This window comes from Abramis brama (genome assembly GCF_963993115.1).
Source record: "Abramis brama genome assembly, chromosome: 22".
In the NCBI taxonomy this organism is placed as follows: Eukaryota; Metazoa; Chordata; class Actinopteri; order Cypriniformes; family Leuciscidae; genus Abramis; species Abramis brama.
In genome coordinates, this window is record NC_139984.1 from 31,587,325 (window position 1) to 31,605,558 (window position 18,234).

An 18,234-nucleotide genomic window follows, 5' to 3' on the forward strand; every position below is an offset into this window, starting at 1 on the left:
TATGCTAATCAGGGTTTCCTCCAATCAGACGCTCTCTGAGATCTTGTGGTTCCTCTGGCAGGTTTTGCTCGGGATCTTTCTGAAGGAACCGATGCGAACTACACTGAGTATGTGGCGACCCGATGGTACCGCTCACCAGAACTGCTGCTGGGGTGAGACACACACACACACTCTCTCACACACACACACAGACACACTCATGCACACACACACACACACACACATTTATACACAGACACACACTCACTCACTCTCATAGACACACTCTATTACACACACAGAGACACACACATACACACACACACACACACACACTCACGCACACTCATGCACACACACACACACACTCACACACACTCAGACACACACTCACTCACTCTCATAGACACACTCTCTCACACACACAGAGACACTCACACACACACACACACACACACACACTTATACACACAGACACACACTCACTCACTCTCATAGACACACTCTCTCACACACACAGAGACACTCACACACTATCTCTCACACACACATTCTGACAGACGCACACTCACACACACACACACACATTTATACACACACATTTATACACACACTCAGACACAGACACACTCACTCACTCTCATAGAAACACTCTCGCACACACACACAGACACTCACACACTCTCTCACACACACACACACACACACACACACACACACACACACATACACATTTATACACACACACTCAGACACAGACACACACACTCACTCACTCACTCACTCTCATAGACACACTCTCTCACACACACACAGACACTCACACACTCTCACACACACACACACACACTTTTCCTGCATCCTGCCGGCGACGGTTAAATGTTCGCACAACGAGGACGTTGATTTGGCGAATGTGAGCTAGCCTGGAGTATAGCTGGAGCTGCAGGGAGTAATGCTGTAATAATAACAGTATAGTGGGAATGATATGCGTCTGTTCATTCATTCTTGGCAAAGTTTCCCGCCGAACTGACAACACGCTGACGTCAGACGCACGTCCGTTTACTAACCAATCGATGTCGAGATGCAGCCCACAGAGATGATGACGACAGGACGCAAGTGTGTATGTAAAGTTCTTTAGTGCGCTCGCATAACTGCAATGTGAAACCAAACCAAAACTAACCAAATGTATCAAAACATGAGCCTTGGTTCGGACTTTGGTGCGACTCTCAGTTGTGAAACGCCCTTACTCCTACTCCAGAGTCGGTCTAAACCAGCGCTATAGGAACTACAGTGCTGTTCGCTGATTGGCTGAACGCACGCGAAACACCAGCACCCGCCATTTTTATTAAGGCTGTGTACACACACAGATTATAGCCTATACACTGAGGAGAAACTCCAGCGTGACTTTGAGGAGACCAAGAGAAACATGATTATGTATTTCAGCTCAGCAACACTGGACATCAACCACACGCCATACGCTAATAACTCTTCATGTCTTTCTATGTGTAACAGTTCTATCGAATCATGTATCGGACAGGACTGTCAGATCGTAAACTAATGAACACGGAGAATGAGAACACTGTGTGTTCAGGCTCTGGCGTTCTCAGCACTGTCAAAATAAAAGTCACAAAGACAAGCGTGGCTTACGTCACGGTGCGAATGCAACCAGGAAAACGTTCCTACAAACGTTCCATTAGTTCTCGGGGATCCGCCCTGGTGGCTAGATCCTAAAACTACCCGGTGCGAAAGCCTCTAATTAAATGGCGATAATATCACACATCGTATCACAGGGGAAATTCTAATTCTGACTCTCTCTGCGTGTGTGTGTGTGTGTCAGGGCGCCATACGGGAAGGCGGTGGACATGTGGTCAGTGGGGTGTATTCTGGGCGAGCTGAGCGACGGTCAGCCCTTGTTTCCGGGTGAGAGTGAGATTGACCAGCTCTTCACCATCCAGAAGGTCCTGGGACCCCTGCCGCCCGAACAGATGAAGCTCTTCTACAGCAACCCACGGTTCCACGGGCTACGGGTCAGTCTGTCTCACACACACACACACACACACACACACACACACACACACACACGACTCTCTTAAAGGAGTAGTTCACTTTAAAATGAAAATTAGCCCATGATTTACTCACCCTCAAGTCATCCTAGGTGTATATGACATTCTTCTTTCAGACGAATACAATCAGAGTTATATTAGAGTTATAACTGGGGGCCTTTATTAACCCCCCAGAGCAGTGTGGAGCACTTTTATCATGGATAGATCCACTTTTATCATGGATAGATCCACTTTTATCATGGATAGATCCACTTTTATCATGGATAGATCCACTTTTATCATGGATAGACGCACTTTTATGATGGACAGATGCACTTTTATGATGGATAGACGCACTTTTATGATGGATAGATGCACTTTTATGATGGACAGATGCACTTTTATGATGGATAGATGCACTTTTATCATGGATAGATGCACTTTTATCATGGACAGATGCACTCATGGACAGATGCACTTTTATCATGGATAGATGCACTTTTATGATGGATAGATGCACTTTTATGATGGATAGATGCACTTTTATGATGGACAGATGCACTTTTATGGACTTCAAAATAGAAACAGCCATTCACTGCCATTATAAAGCTTGGAAGAGCCAGGACATTTACACCTAGGATGACTTCAGGGTGAGTAAATCATGGGCTAATTTTCATTTTAAAATGAACTACTCCTTTAACACGCATTCCTGCGCTCACTGTGAGTGATTCAGCAGTGCATGTTATATTCATACTCTCGTGTGTGTGTAGTTTCCCTCAGTGAGCCATCCACAGACGCTGGAGCGACGATACCTCGGGATCATCAGTCCAGTGATGCTCGACCTCATGAAGGTAAGAGAGGAGTGTGTTCAGTGAGACACACACACACACACACAGACAATAATAAAGACAATAATAAAGATATTGTTTGATAAGTGAGATCTCTGATTGTAGTCCTTGAAAAGTCCTAGAAAGTCCTGAAATTTCATTATACAGTATCTGTACGAACCCTGAAAATAGTAAAAACTAAAATTTAAATAAATGTATAAAATGTGTGTGTGTGTGAGTGTTCATCACATGTGATGGTAATATGAATAAACTGAGAGAGATTAGTCACAGTTTTTCTGCCTCTAACCTTCACGTTCCAACCCTGTGTGAAATATGAAATAATCTAAATAACTAATGACTGTTTTTGTGTTTGTCATCTGTCCCCCTCACACAAATCTCGTGTCTTCTGTTCACCTGTGATGCAGGTTTGTCATTATCGTGTGTGTGTGACTAATGGCAGTTCATTCACCTCACACACTCGTTTACTGGGGTTTCCATTCGCTCGCACTTCATTTGTGTTAAGCTGATGATTGAATCCGCTGATAAAGCTTACAAACCACACTTCACTGCTGTTTTCAGTTCCTGTTAAAGCATCAAGAGACACACAGATACTCAACATGTTGTTGCGTGTGTGTTAGCGAATGAGTGTGACTCACGTAGCTCCGTCGCTTCATTAGGTGAAAATGACATTTCATCACTGCGAAAATTGTGCGCTAATTATATTTTCATCACAGTGATTTCTTTGTTTCTGCAGATGAATCCTGCAGATAATAATCCTGATATTGTTGTCATTAAACTCTTCTTCTGAAAACTTCAACACGGAGGCTTGTTCTTTCATGTAATTTTATTAAAGGATGAGTCATACGTAAAACAAATATTTTCAACAAATGAGGTTTAGGACATTGTGGTAATAATGCTAGCGGTGTTCTTGTGTGATGGGCTTGTTGAAGCTTGTTTCCTCTGGAGGATATTAATAGATGTTTGTTGGGTGATATATATATATATATATATATATATATATATATATATATATATATTGTATTATGGATAAAAATATTGCAAAAGAATCATATGTATTCGTATATACATATATTTATATATATTTACTGTATTAGAATAATGAGAAAAACACTTGAGAATAATGACCTCAAAGAAAACAACTCAAAATAAAATTCACTAAGAAAAATATCCAAATGCATAAAAATGCTATTTTTTAAATATTTTTTTAAAATCTTTGTGACCTTGTTTTCATGTTTTTATATATATATATATATATATATATATAATTTTTTTTTATTTTTATTTTTTTTTATAAAACCCTACATTTTATTACCGAAAGGCAAACAAATCTTTCTCATTAATAATGTAATATATATTTGTAATGTAATATATATTTGTAATTATTTGTATTTTGAGTATATGTAGCAGTGTATTTATATTACATTTTGATAATAATTGATAATAATTGTAATGTTTGATTACATTCTACAATATAATACAAAAAAGTATAGTAATATATTGCAAGTAAAAATGTTCCAATGCATTTTATATGCACATTCAATGCACAACTATAATGTGCTTAGTTTTCATGAAAATAATGTAAAAGAAAGAAAAGACTGGACTTCCTCTTGTTAAATTTAGATTATCCCTGTGAGAGATCTACCACTGTGGCTTTCTACTTCCAGAACCTGTTGTTGTTGTACCCGAACGAGCGCTATCTGACAGAACAGAGTCTGAACCATCACGCCTTCCAGACTCAGCGCCTGACGGAGCGTTCCGGCCCGCTCACACCCACACCCATCCGCTCCTCCAAGAGGAAACCCCTTCTGGACAACAGCGCCCCCAGCAGGTCAGGAGGACTCATTCAATTGGACTGGGAAGAGTGGAACTCTAACATACTTACTGACTGTGTACACAAGCTAATTATGTGGTTAAGCATGCAATGTTTCAAAGAGTAGTATGCTAGATTGTGAGATCCTATTTCCTATTTCCTATCCTGCTTCACTTTTCATCTTGAAAATAGTTATTTTGCATTTTTAAACCATTTTTGTGAAGCTTTTGGCAGCAAGATCAAATAACAAGTCTTATTTCATTTAGATTCGTCATACTGCAAATCAAGGTCACATCATATTAAATGGAAAGTCAGTATGAATGCATTGCATTATGGAATATAGAACATTACACAGTGTGCTCTGGTCGTAATCTGCACATTTTTGCTACGTTTAGTAGGTCATCCGGTATTCCACGCATGAAAATACTGTGTGCCAAATGTTCAATATTGGGAGGAGAGCTTGACATTAACATAGTTATGTTCAGTTAATTGAATGTAAACAGTTGAGAAAGAAAACACACGTGTAACAGTATATTGGATCCGTGCATTTAGTCTTAAAGTGACAGCAGCCTAATATACCTGCTGCCAAATTCTGAGATAATATTAAAAATATCTATATGGCAGTTTTCCCCATGGTATCAATGTCATAATTGTGGCCAGTGAAAATGAAAACTTTGGAAAACCACTAGCCACATTGGCTGCTGTGCAAAAACGTTAATGTCAAGCCCTGATTGGGAGTAAATAAAACTAGAGGGAAAACGGGGGAATCTGTTTTAATAGGCTAAGCAGGAAAAAAACACTTTTCCTCAAACATTAGGTGTTCAGTCCACTTGAGCCATCAATCTGATTATAAACTGAATATCTGTGTGCATGTAAGCTTAGCTAGTGTTGCTTATATATAATATATATGTTGCTCCAAAACTCACGTTTGCATGCTTTAATTTTTTTATTGTTTTTTAGGGGTCACGTTGTCAAGAGTTCAAGTCACCATCGCTCAAACAGTCGTGACTGCTCCAGTCTGCCCCGTCATGGGCACGAAGACCTCCACCCTCCCAGCTCTGAGACGTTCCTGAACGGGTCGGTCCAGTCCGCCAACAGCCTGAGCCCAGTCATGCACCCTAAATCCTTCCAGCCGCTCAACCGCTCGGCATCGTGCGGGAAAGACCTCCAGCATGCTAAAGAGGCCAAATCAAAATCGGGCGATTTTGACTTCGGCAAACCAGCAGACGGCCCCGGCGCCAAATACCTGAAATCTAACACGCCCCGTTCCCAGAACCGTCATTCCTTTGTGGAGGTCAAGACCGGCACGCTCACGGGCGACCGGGAGAAACAGAGCCGCCACGGATACGGTGAATCGAACGCGTCGTCATCCTCCGCCGGGAAGGGATCATCCTCATACCTGAGTTTGTCTAAGAGTCACGGAGTGCTTAGTGACGCCAAATCCGTGAATAACCTCAGCGATATGCGACTACACCCGGACGACCCATCCGGATCGCCCCGCTACTTCCCCAGCAGCTGCTTGGATCTTAACATGAACCTGAACTTGGCGGCTCCGGGAAGCCCGTCAATGCAACACGGGGGACACAGTCCCGCTGTGGGACGTCGAAGCAAACTGGAACGGGACGGAAGCACAGTTGAGCCGTCCAGCCGGCGCGCCTCGTCACGGCAAAAGAGTGACGGGAACCCTGTGGATCCGCTCGACCCCGGAGCGGGACTGTCTCTTTCGGCTCCGCAGGAGTTCCCCTACGGCGTGGGCTACACCAGCCCGTTCTCCTCGCAGCAGCGCCCGCACAGGCACTCGATGTACGTGAGGAGGGAACGCGGGCGTCCCCATGGGGGCGAGGCGGGCGGATTGGTGGTGGGACAGGGGATGCCCAACAGGGCCAGTAGTTTACAGCTACTGACCCCTCAGCTACAGCACCGGACCCTGCCGAGACACATGGGCAGCGCCGTGTCACGGGACGCAGGATTAGACGACATTAGGGTCAGTCCATACCTCTTTTATTTAAAGGGATAGTTCACCCCAAAATGAAAATTAGCCCATGATTTACTCACCCTCAAGTCATCCTAGGTGTATATGACATTCTTCTTTCAGACGAATACAATTGGACTTATATTAAAAAATGTCCTGGCTCTTCCAAGCTTTATAATGGCAGTGAATGGCTGTTTCTGTTTTGAAGTCCATAAAAGTGCATCTATCCATCATAAAAGTGCATCTATCCATCATTAAAGTGCATCTGTCCATCATAAAAGTGCTTCTATCCATCATAAAAGTGCATCTATCCATGATAAAAGTGCATCTATCCATGATAAAAGTGCATCTATCCATCATGATAAAAGTGCATCTATCCATCATAAAAGTGCATCTATCCATCATAAAAGTGCATCTATCCATCATAAAAGTGCATCTATCCATCATGATAAAAGTGCATCTATCCATCATAAAAGTGCATCTATTCATCATAAAAGTGCATCTATCCATCATGATAAAAGTGCATCTATCCATCATGATAAAAGTGCATCTATCCATCATAAAAGTGCATCTATCCATCATGATAAAAGTGCATCTATCCATCATAAAAGTGCATCTATCCATCATAAAAGTGCTCCATACTGCTCCGGGGGGTTAATAAAGGCCTTCTGAAGCGAAAAATATCCATATTTAACACGTTACAAAGTAAAATTCTTGCTTTTATCATGGATAGATGCACTTTTATGATGGATAGACGCCCTTTTATGGACTTCAAAACAGAAACAGCCATTCACTGCCATTATAAAGCTGGGAAGAGCCAGGACATTTTTTTTATTTAACTCTGATTGTATTCATCTGAAAGAAGAATGTCATATACACCTAGGATGACTTGAGGGCTAGGAAATTTTTTGGGTGAAATATTCCTTTAAGTGTTTTGCCTGCTTTCTGAGGCCTGTGAGCATTTGTGAGATGTGTAGAGTGTGTTCAGTGCTGGGTCTGGATCAGGGTGATGCCCATTCCTGGTCTGGATGAAGTCTTATAGGGGTCGCACACCGGACGCGCACTTTCTCAGTTTATGGCCAGCAATATTGTTATGTTTAAGGACATTATGAAATAAAGATGTTATTGTTATGTTATGACTGTCCTGTACAATTAAATACAATCATGGCTGAGTCTGCAGTCTGAACACGTTACCTCAGAGCGTCCGTTAACTGAATGAAGTGAGAATCTCTCCTGAAAATCCGATAACATCAGCAGTTTTCATCCACGCAGCTGATTTCTGTAAATGAATGTAAAACTAAATGTATCTTGCAGCACAGGGTGAAGTCAGTATATACATTAACTACGATATGTGACAAATATGATGTACTTTTAATATAAAACTATGTAAATGGTGCTCGAATGGCGCTGTCGTGTGTGTGTACACTCACTCATAGAAAACAAGGTGTTAGAATTTTAAAGACGTGGCGCTGCACTCTTGCCCGGTGTGCGACACCCTTCAGTGTAATATTACACATCTGTTCCAAAGCTTATAGAGCTTCTTATCTATCTATCTATCTATCTATCTGTCTGTCTGTCTGTCTGTCTGTCTGTCTGTCTGTCTGTCTGTCTGTCTGTCTGTCTGTCTGTCTGTCTATCTATCTATCTATAGTGTCTGTCTATCTATCTGTCTGTCTGTCTGTCTGTCTATCTATCTATCTATAGTGTCTGTCTATCTATCTGTCTGTCTGTCTGTCTGTCTGTCTGTCTGTCTGTCTATCTATCTATCTATCTATCTATCTATCTATCTATCTATCCTACAGTATCTATCTATCTATCTATCTATCTATCTATCTATCTATCTATCTATCTATCTATCTATCTATCTATCTATCTATCTATCCTACAGTATCTATCTATCTATCTATCTATCTATCTGTCTGTCTGTCTGTCTGTCTGTCTGTCTGTCTGTCTGTCTGTCTATCTATCTATCTATCTATCTATCTATCTATCTATCCTACAGTATCTATCTATCTATCTATCTATCTATCTGTCTGTCTGTCTGTCTGTCTGTCTGTCTGTCTGTCTGTCTGTCTGTCTGTCTGTCTGTCTGTCTGTCTATCTATCTATCTATAGTGTCTGTCTATCTATCTATCTATCTATCTATCTATCTATCTATCTATCTATCTATCTATCTATCTATCTATCTATCTATCTGTCTGTCTGTCTGTATGTCTGTCTCTGTCTATCTATCTATCTATCCTACAGTATCTATCTATCTATCTATCTATCTATCTATCTATCTATCTATCTATCTATCTATCTATCTATCTATCTATCTATCTATCTATCCTACAGTATCTATCTATCTATCTATCTATCTATCTATCTATCTATCTATCTATCTATCCTACAGTATCTATCTATCTATCTATCTATCTATCTATCTATCTATCTATCTATCTATCTATCTATCTATCTAGTGTGTGTACAGTATGACATCTAAGAATGTGGTCTTGGTATGCAGCTCACTAGTGTTTGGAACAGATCGTGTGTGTGTGTGTGTGTGTGTGTGTGTGTGTAGGAGTCAGTGATCATATGAGTGTGTGCTGAGCGCTTTATGCTTCTCCTGCTCTCATCTCTCCATAAACAGAGCGACCCGGCGGCCGCAGAGGTCAGTCACACGCGACCTTTAATCCGGGAGTCCACACGGGACAACACCACCAGCTTTCACACACCACGGCAAAAAAGCGAGGTCCGCACCATCCTGCTTCCTATCTCTTTCTCCTTCCCTCTCTCTCTCCATCCTCCTCCTTCTGCTGCCCATCCTCCTGTTTGCTTTGCTCTCTCATTCTTGATGGTGGCATTTCGGTTGTGTTTCCTTTTGTTTGGAGTTTATGCAGAAGGGAACCGTCAGTGTTCATGCCACATAATGTCCTTAGTGTTGCACTGAGCACTTGTTCTGCTTGAAACACGTGTGTGACGAATGTTGATGCTGCAGGGAGGAGTGTATCACGAGCAGCTCGCGGATGACAGCGGATCCGCCAAAGAGAACCGCATGATGTACGGCGAATCTGTGCCGAGACGGGTCGGGAGCTTCTACAGGGGTCAGTCAAATCCTCGTTTCATTTTAATTAGTGCTGGGCGACGATTAATCGCATGCAAAATAAAGGTTTGTGTTTACATAATGTTTGTGTGTCGGCCTTTCGATGTTGGCCGTGGATTCAGGGAACAATGAGTAGCTATTTTTCACTCCAAACGCAGTCTTCATTTCATAAGCTTTATTTTCCTAACATTTCTAAATTAAGTTCATAATTTCAACAAAAGAAAAATCCAAACATTTGATCTTTCATGTCCTTCCTTATACATCCTTAACCCGACAGGTGCATGATAATTAACTAAATAAGTACATAAATACAAATACGCACATACTAAATAATAATAATAATAATAATAATAAACAAATACATAACTTATAATAAATAAAAACACTTATTATAGACAAACGGCTACAACAATTATATGTAATATACAATATTGTAACAATATTGTAATATATGTGTGTGTTCTGTGTATAGTTATTTTGTATATATAAATACACACTTATGCATTTAAGAAATATTTGCATGTATATACTGTATATAATAAAAAGTTGGATGTTTTTATCGGTTTGATCGGCGGGGGGGGGGGGGGGGGGGGTCTCAGTATATTTTCCTGCTTTTTTGTCCTTAGCCAATCACATGCCTGATATATATTTATACATAATTTATATTATAAATAAAATAAAAAAATATATATATATACATAACACATTTTTCTTAAATATATACATAAATGTGTATATATTTATATATACAAAATAATTATACACAGTACACACACATATATTATGTAAACACAAACCTTTATTTTGGATGTGATTAATCGTTGCCCAGCACTAATTTTAACATTTAACGTTTAGGGTGACGCGCTACAAGTCACAGGTTTTATTTTTATTATGTTTTCTAATTGATCTATTAACAAATGCAATTGAAAACCTCTCTGTTCCCCGTACTGAAGTCTCACAGCGCTCGACGGTGTCTAAGGATTGCTCCATTATAATCAAGAAAACGGCAGTATTTACTGCATTATAGTCATTAACTATGTTGGGAGGACAGTCAAAAACAACAGCAAAAGAAATAGCACTTTGAATAAAAAGAAACAAAACTGTTGTTGGAAGAGAGAGCAAATGAGAAGTAATGCAAGAGTTACTTTATGCATTTTAACAGTGCGATATCGCTTTATTATCTAACACTTTATTTTTAAAGGTCACTGGTTCCAGGTCTCTCTGTTTCTCCACACTCAGTATGTTCATGTGTTTGTGTTTTCACCAGTGCCGTCACCCAGACCCGATAACTCGTTCCACGAGAGTTCAGGGGTCACGATAGACAACAGCCACAACATACACCAACCGACCTATGACCCCTGGTGAGGATGAAGCACTCACACTCTCTGTCACTAAAGCCATTTAAAAACATTTTTGTTACTTGAAATTAAATTTTAACTGAAATAAAATAAAATATTGAAGAAAAAAAAACCGTATATTTTATTAATATTACCAAGGCAACATTTTTAATTTTCTTTTAGTTTAAAGAGGCCATATGTAGAATTCAGAAACTCTTGTTATTAGCGACACCGGTGGCCGTTAAGTGAACTGCAGCCACAACTTACTTAAGATAATAACTAAATATAAAAAATATAACTTAATAAAATAACTAAAACTAACCCTGAAAAATTAATTCAAACGATATATATAACAAATTTAAAAAAAAAAAATTATTAAAATGACAGATACACAGTATAAACACTTTAACTAAAATTCAAACAAAGTCTGAAAATATAAAACAGAAGCTAATTCAAAATATTAATATAAATAATCGTATAATATAATGTCAGATTGTGAGCATCAGTTTTATTGACATTGTGAGTGTGTTGTTTGATGAGGACGGGGTCTGAGACGCTGGACGTGAGCCCTCCTGAACCCACCAAAGAGAAAGAGAAACAAGGCTTCTTCAGATCCATGAAGAAGAAGAAGAAGAAGCCACAAACCGTGAGTGTGTGTGTGTGTGGTTAATGTATCACAGGTGAATGTGTGTGAGTGAATAGTAGAGTCTAAACCCAGTCCGTAAACGAGAGTCTGTCACCCGACTCAGCCGCTACTCTGACATTTTAAACCGACAGCTCATCAATTCTGTTTTTATTTATTCCCCTTATTTCATTACAAACACACACGCTGTTATTGCTCTCTGTAGAAACAGCAGAAATGTAGAGTATTCACGCTGCGCTTTTCTATGACAAGATCTGGAAATCTCCAAAAAAGCAGCATAGAACCACCATAAAAGTCCTATTCTATTCTATTCTATTCTATTCTATTCTATTCTATTCTATTCTATTCTATTCTATTCTATTCTATTCTATTATATTTCAAATCTTTTGAAGTCATATGATAGCTTTGTGTGAGGAATGGTCAAAAAGATTGGATTTGTCATTATATGAAACTTTAACAACATTTTTAGATTCATTTTTATGATTAATTATAAACTCTAATCAATATTAAATTGTTTCTAGAGAGTTAAAATCTCACTTTTTTGTGGGTTATTGTTAACAAAAAAACATTAAAAAAACATTGTCTTTACTTTCAATAAAATAAACATTAACTGAAATAAAATGAAACATAATATAAAAAATATACTTATTTTATTTCAGCTAACATTTCTATTTTTTACTTGAATTACTAAAATAACTAAAATGGAAATAAAATAAATAAAAAACATGTATAAATACTTCAAAAAAAGAAACAAATAAAAAAACCAAAATTTCACAAAAATGTAAATGGAAAATATAAAAATATAACTAACTCGCACTATTTAATTGGATTCATCATGATATGAACCCTTTTAAAATTAAAACAATTTATTTATTTTATTTGTAATTATTAACTGTAAACCGTAATCAGGATACAAAGACATCATGAGAAGTGGAGTCGGGTGGCAGATCTCCAGAATTGAGTCTCAGTGTGAGTTTTGTGTCTCTTGTATTGCAGACAGACACTGAAGAGCAAGTTCCAGTCATGAGAAAAGCCCTCTTTCCTCTTTTTCACTCTCAGAGGAGCTTCACGAGGAGCTCCTCTGAGAGAGTGCGTCCCCTAGTGGCCACACCCATGGTATACACCAGTCTCCATACATACGCCTCTAACACGCCGCCAACTAAACCGCTAATCTCGCTGCATGAATTAACAACACTAATCGGTTGTGTTGAAGTGGGCTGGGTATTTGTCTCCTCATTGGTTGTCAGATCTGTATTGTCATCAGTCATCTGAGACTGACTCCACAAATGATGGACGCATGACTTCATATTTGCATTCTGTGATTTGCATGTGAAAGAATTTTCCATTTGATTTAGCAAATCCACAGAAGCAGACTGAAGTAAATCCATGAGGGTGAAACTGATGAAATCATGTTCCCCCAAAATCAGAAGAAAACAAACAAATTAATAATTTTCATGTTTTTTTGACATCATTTATGATATTTAAAAACATTTTCACCCCAATTTCTCATTTCCGAAATTCAAAAAATAACACTTTATTGTAAAGTGTAAGTGATATGTAAGTTGTATTATTTAGGGCATTTCACACTTGTAATTCAGAAGCAGGGTTAGCACCGCTCTTAACCCCGGGTAAAGAACCATTTCACACTTGTAATGTAGAAGCAGGGTTAGCACCGCTTTTAACCCCAGGTAAAGAACCGTTTCACACTTGTAATTCAGAAGCAGGGTTAGCATCGCTTTTAACCCCGGGTAAAGAACCGTTTCACACTTGTAATTCAGAAGCAGGGTTAGCATCGCTTTTAACCCCAGGTAAAGAACCGTTTCACACTTGTAATGTAGAAGCAGGGTTAGCACCGCTTTTAACCCCGGGTAAAGAACCGTTTCACACTTGTAATTCAGAAGCAGGGTTAGCACCGCTTTTAACCCCGGGTAAAGGACCATTTCACACTTGTAATGTAGAAGCAGGGTTAGCATCGCTTTTAACCCCAGGTAAAGAACCGTTTCACACTTGTAATGTAGAAGCAGGGTTAGCATCGCTTTTAACCCCGGGTAAAGAACCGTTTCACACTTGTAATGTAGAAGCAGGGTTAGCACCGCTTTTAACCCCGGGTAAAGAACCGTTTCACACTTGTAATTCAGAAGCAGGGTTAGCATCGCTTTTAACCCCGGGTAAAGAACCGTTTCACACTTGTAATTCAGAAGCAGGGTTAGCACCGCTCTTAACCCCGGGTAAAGAACCGTTTCACACTTGTAATTCAGAAGCAGGGTTAGCACCGCTTTTAACCCCGGGTAAAGAACCGTTTCACACTTGTAATGTAGAAGCAGGGTTAGCACCGCTTTTAACCCCGGGTAAAGAACCGTTTCACACTTGTAATTCAGAAGCAGGGTTAGCACCGCTTTTAACCCCAGGTAAAGAACCGTTTCACACTTGTAATGTAGAAGCAGGGTTAGCATCGCTTTTAACCCCGGGTAAAGAACCGTTTCACACTTGTAATGTAGAAGCAGGGTTAGCACCGCTTTTAACCCCGGGTAAAGAACCGTTTCACACTTGTAATGTAGAAGCAGGGTTAGCACCGCTTTTAACCCCGGGTAAAGAACCGTTTCACACTTGTAATTCAGAAGCAGGGTTAGCACCGCTTTTAACCCCAGGTAAAGAACCGTTTCACACTTGTAATGTAGAAGCAGGGTTAGCATCGCTTTTAACCCCGGGTAAAGAACCGTTTCACACTTGTAATGTAGAAGCAGGGTTAGCACCGCTTTTAACCCCAGGTAAAGAACCGTTTCACACTTGTAATGTAGAAGCAGGGTTAGCATCGCTTTTAACCCCGGGTAAAGAACCGTTTCACACTTGTAATTCAGAAGCAGGGTTAGCACCGCTTTTAACCCCAGGTAAAGAACCGTTTCACACTTGTAATGTAGAAGCAGGGTTAGCATCGCTTTTAACCCCGGGTAAAGAACCGTTTCACACTTGTAATTCAGAAGCAGGGTTAGCATCGCTTTTAACCCCGGGTAAAGAACCGTTTCACACTTGTAATTCAGAAGCAGGGTTAGCACCGCTCTTAACCCCGGGTAAAGAACCATTTCACACTTGTAATGTAGAAGCAGGGTTAGCATCGCTTTTAACCCCGGGTAAAGAACCGTTTCACACTTGTAATTCAGAAGCAGGGTTAGCACCGCTTTTAACCCCGGGTAAAGAACCGTTTCACACTTGTAATTCAGAAGCAGGGTTAGCATGACCCAGGGTAAACTAGTTCAAGTGTGAAAAGCCCTCTTGTGTACTGATTTTAGCTTATGCTGCTTTTAATTTAAAAAAATCATGTTAAATCTGTATTATAGAAATAATACTTTTTGGTGAGATATTAAGAATACAATATAAAAAACGTAAAGCTGTAAATTTCTGCAAAGCTGCTTTGAAAAGTATTGTGAAAAGTGATATATAAATAACCTTGAATTTAATTGAAAACATTTTGAATAAAGTGGTGGAATGATTTTATCCGGAGTCATCTGGAATCAGGAATCAGATTTCTTGGATCTGGTGATGGTGAATATGATGATGTTGTGTGAAACGCCATCAGTATTTTACTGTGCCTAATCTGGTTCATAATAATAATCATCATCATCATCATAATAAAAAGTTATATTAAAGGTGCATTGTGTAATATTTAGGAGGATCTGTTGACAGAGATGCAATATCATATACATAACTATGTTTTCAGTGGTGTATAAAGACCTTACATAATGAACCGTTATGTTTTTATTACCTTAGAATGAGGCATTTCTATTTACACATACAGCGGGTCCCCTGTGTCTACGGTGGCCCTGAACGGACAAACGCGTTTCGTCACTATGTTGTTCTTCGTGTAAAGAAGCTAGCTGAAGTCAGCGAATAAAACACTGACACAATGATGAACAAGTAACAATAATATTTGCTGTAACATATCGTTTTACTGAATAATTAAGTAAACCTAATTTCTTACTTTACCTTTGTAAAGAAACCTCATTGCTTAACTGGCTACTCTCTGCTGTCTCAGACGACGACATCACTTCCTGTCGGCCACCGTAACTTCTGTTGGGTGCACTTCGCAACCTCACCACTAGATGCCGCTAAAAACCACACACTGCACCTTTAAGAAGAAGAATCGGGATATTTGTAAAATCCACCCATGTTAGAAAAACTGATTATGCTTCTCTCCTGGGCTGTCGCTCTCTGTTATTTTGGCTGTTAGTTGTAATATTTAAATGTGTGGATGATTGACAGCTCTGTAACGCGTGTGATTGGTCAGGTGCCGAGCGAGGGCCCGGATCCGGTGCTGATAAAGTCGTCGTCGCGCTCGTACGGACACCAGGGCAGCAGACATCGCACTCGCAGCCGGGACCGGGAGCGCAGCCGGGAGAGAGAGAGAGAGCAGGATCAGGAGCGAGAGCGGGACGCTGACTGGCCTATAGAGAGAACACCTGACACACACTCTCAGGTACAGTACATTCAATTCAATTCACGTTTATTTGTATAGCACTTTTCTCAATACACAAAATTTATTTATTTAAACAATGTAGTAATTTTATGCAGAAATAATGAGCTCTTTACATTCATGGATATCATTAGTGAGTGACTAAAGCCCTATTCGGACGGGACTAGTGTAACATGGAGAGGAGGGGTAGAGTAATCATTACCAGAGCTTCTCTGTGACTTTAGTCCCGTCCGAATGTGCATCTCAGTGATCATGACGGACAATGCCAGTAAAAATTACGCAGACTTTTGCCTTCAGTAAAAAGGTCCGGAAAAATCACCTTGGGTAACACTAATCCCGTGCGAATAAATATGTACGTAAATATTTCCTGTTTAAAAGTAGTTTTTCAAGTATGGAGACGCTTGATAAAGCATCAGTTCGTTCTAGTCACTGGAACGAGTCTGTGGCAAAACTCAAGTGTTTCACACACACCATCAGATCAGAGAGAAGATCGACAGCACTTGTTAGAGGCACGAAACATCTTTTAGTGTTAGATAAGTGTCTATTACCAACACAATCCAATCTGAAGTTCATTAATACATCGCTCACCGGACAGAACTGTTTTATATATATAAATATAGGTTATATGTGTTTGCACACATGATATCAGGAAGCAGCGTAACACACACATGACGACAGGAGTGACGGCGGTGTGTAAATCGAGTTACTCTCACACTTCTGCTGGTTTACTGAGATCTCTTATCCCGTGAGAACTGGCCATTAATATTACAGACGTCCTGTGGTAAAATTACACTCCATCTACCCTGGTAAAGTTAATCCCGTCCCAATAGGGCTTATGAGTCATATTAGTGAGATTCTCCTGTATTTGATCATAATTTGATTGAATTACTGCAGCCATGATCAATCAAAAATATGAACAAACTTCTATTAAATGAAATTCTGTTTGTGGGTGAACAGTACAGTGTGAAACGCAGTTTATTCATGTAGCTCCTTTTAAAAACAGCGCTTTATAGGAAAGAAATACATGTATATCTGCATTTACAGAAATTAAACAAGGAAGGAAAGTTATTTGATCAAATAAATACAGTAAAAACAGTAATATTGTGAAAAAAGCTGAATTTTCAGCATCATTACTCCAGTCTTCAGTGTCACATGATCCTTCAGAAATCATTCTAATATGATGATTTGATGCTGGAGAAACATTTATGATTATTATTAATGTTGAAAATATTTTTGTGGAAACATTTGTTTTCAGGATTCTTTGATGAATAGAATGTTCAACAGCATTTATATGAAATTGAATCTTTTGTAACATTATAAATGTCTTTACTGTCACTTTTGATCAATTAAAATGCATCCTTGCTGAATAAACATATTAATTTATTTAAAAATAATATCTTACTGACACCAAACTTTTGATGGCATATACTGTATATAGAAAGTAACAGTGTTTTTTATTATTACAGAATATTTATAATTATACATAACTTTGTTGATTCTCATGTTTTTCTGAGAATATTACCCATAAACGTCATTATAAACAACGCATGGGCTATTTCAATAAAAAATATATAATAATTTACAGTTACATCACATAATGATGCAATTTAACTATAAATTATGAATTATATACATTTATTATAGTACATTTTTATCAATATTAAATTACATTTAATATTTGAAATAACACCTGGAATTGTTAAATGACTCTCACCAGCTAGTTCTGCAAAACCTACACAGTATTAATGTTTATTAATAGTACACTTGTGTGGTTACAGCTCAGTGTGTTATATAATCAAAAGATTCAGTTTGTGACTTTATAAATTATGCATTAAATTACATATAAATAAATTATATATAAATTATATAATTCAAATATAAGTAAATTAAAAAAAAGATTAAGTTTTTGATTTTTATAAATTATGCAATAAATTAAATCTAAACAGATTATATATAAATTATATAAAAACAAAGTTTTTGATTTATAAAAAATGCATTAAATTACATATAAATAAATTGTATGTAAATTATATAAATATAGGAATAATGT

At 38.8% G+C, this 18,234-nt stretch overlaps 2 protein-coding genes across 4 annotated transcripts in view; one reads left to right on the plus strand and one right to left on the minus strand.

Annotated features, from left to right (window-relative positions):
- Positions 1-16,348, minus strand: part of LOC311072984 (uncharacterized protein) — a 1,552,487-nt gene extending 1,536,139 nt beyond the window's left edge. The window contains exon 1 of the transcript XR_014604086.1: positions 16,327-16,348. The gene's annotated coding sequence lies outside the window, so the exon portion shown is untranslated. The remainder of the gene's footprint in view (positions 1-16,326) is intronic.
- The window catches only part of LOC311072929 (cyclin-dependent kinase-like 5), a 62,268-nt gene that overhangs the window by 40,957 nt on the left and 3,077 nt on the right, over positions 1-18,234 (plus strand). The window contains exons 8-18 of one of the 3 annotated variants that reach the window (XM_084098298.1): positions 62-152; positions 1,817-2,006; positions 2,792-2,872; positions 4,534-4,697; positions 5,640-6,663; positions 9,284-9,385; positions 9,632-9,737; positions 11,004-11,097; positions 11,614-11,719; positions 12,713-12,832; positions 15,999-16,187. In XM_084098298.1, the coding sequence (XP_083954424.1) occupies positions 62-152; positions 1,817-2,006; positions 2,792-2,872; positions 4,534-4,697; positions 5,640-6,663; positions 9,284-9,385; positions 9,632-9,737; positions 11,004-11,097; positions 11,614-11,719; positions 12,713-12,832; positions 15,999-16,187 (2,267 nt within the window). The remainder of the gene's footprint in view (positions 1-61; positions 153-1,816; positions 2,007-2,791; positions 2,873-4,533; positions 4,698-5,639; positions 6,664-9,283; positions 9,386-9,631; positions 9,738-11,003; positions 11,098-11,613; positions 11,720-12,712; positions 12,833-15,998; positions 16,188-18,234) is intronic. The other 2 variants (XM_084098300.1, XM_084098299.1) reach the window with 2 other exon arrangements.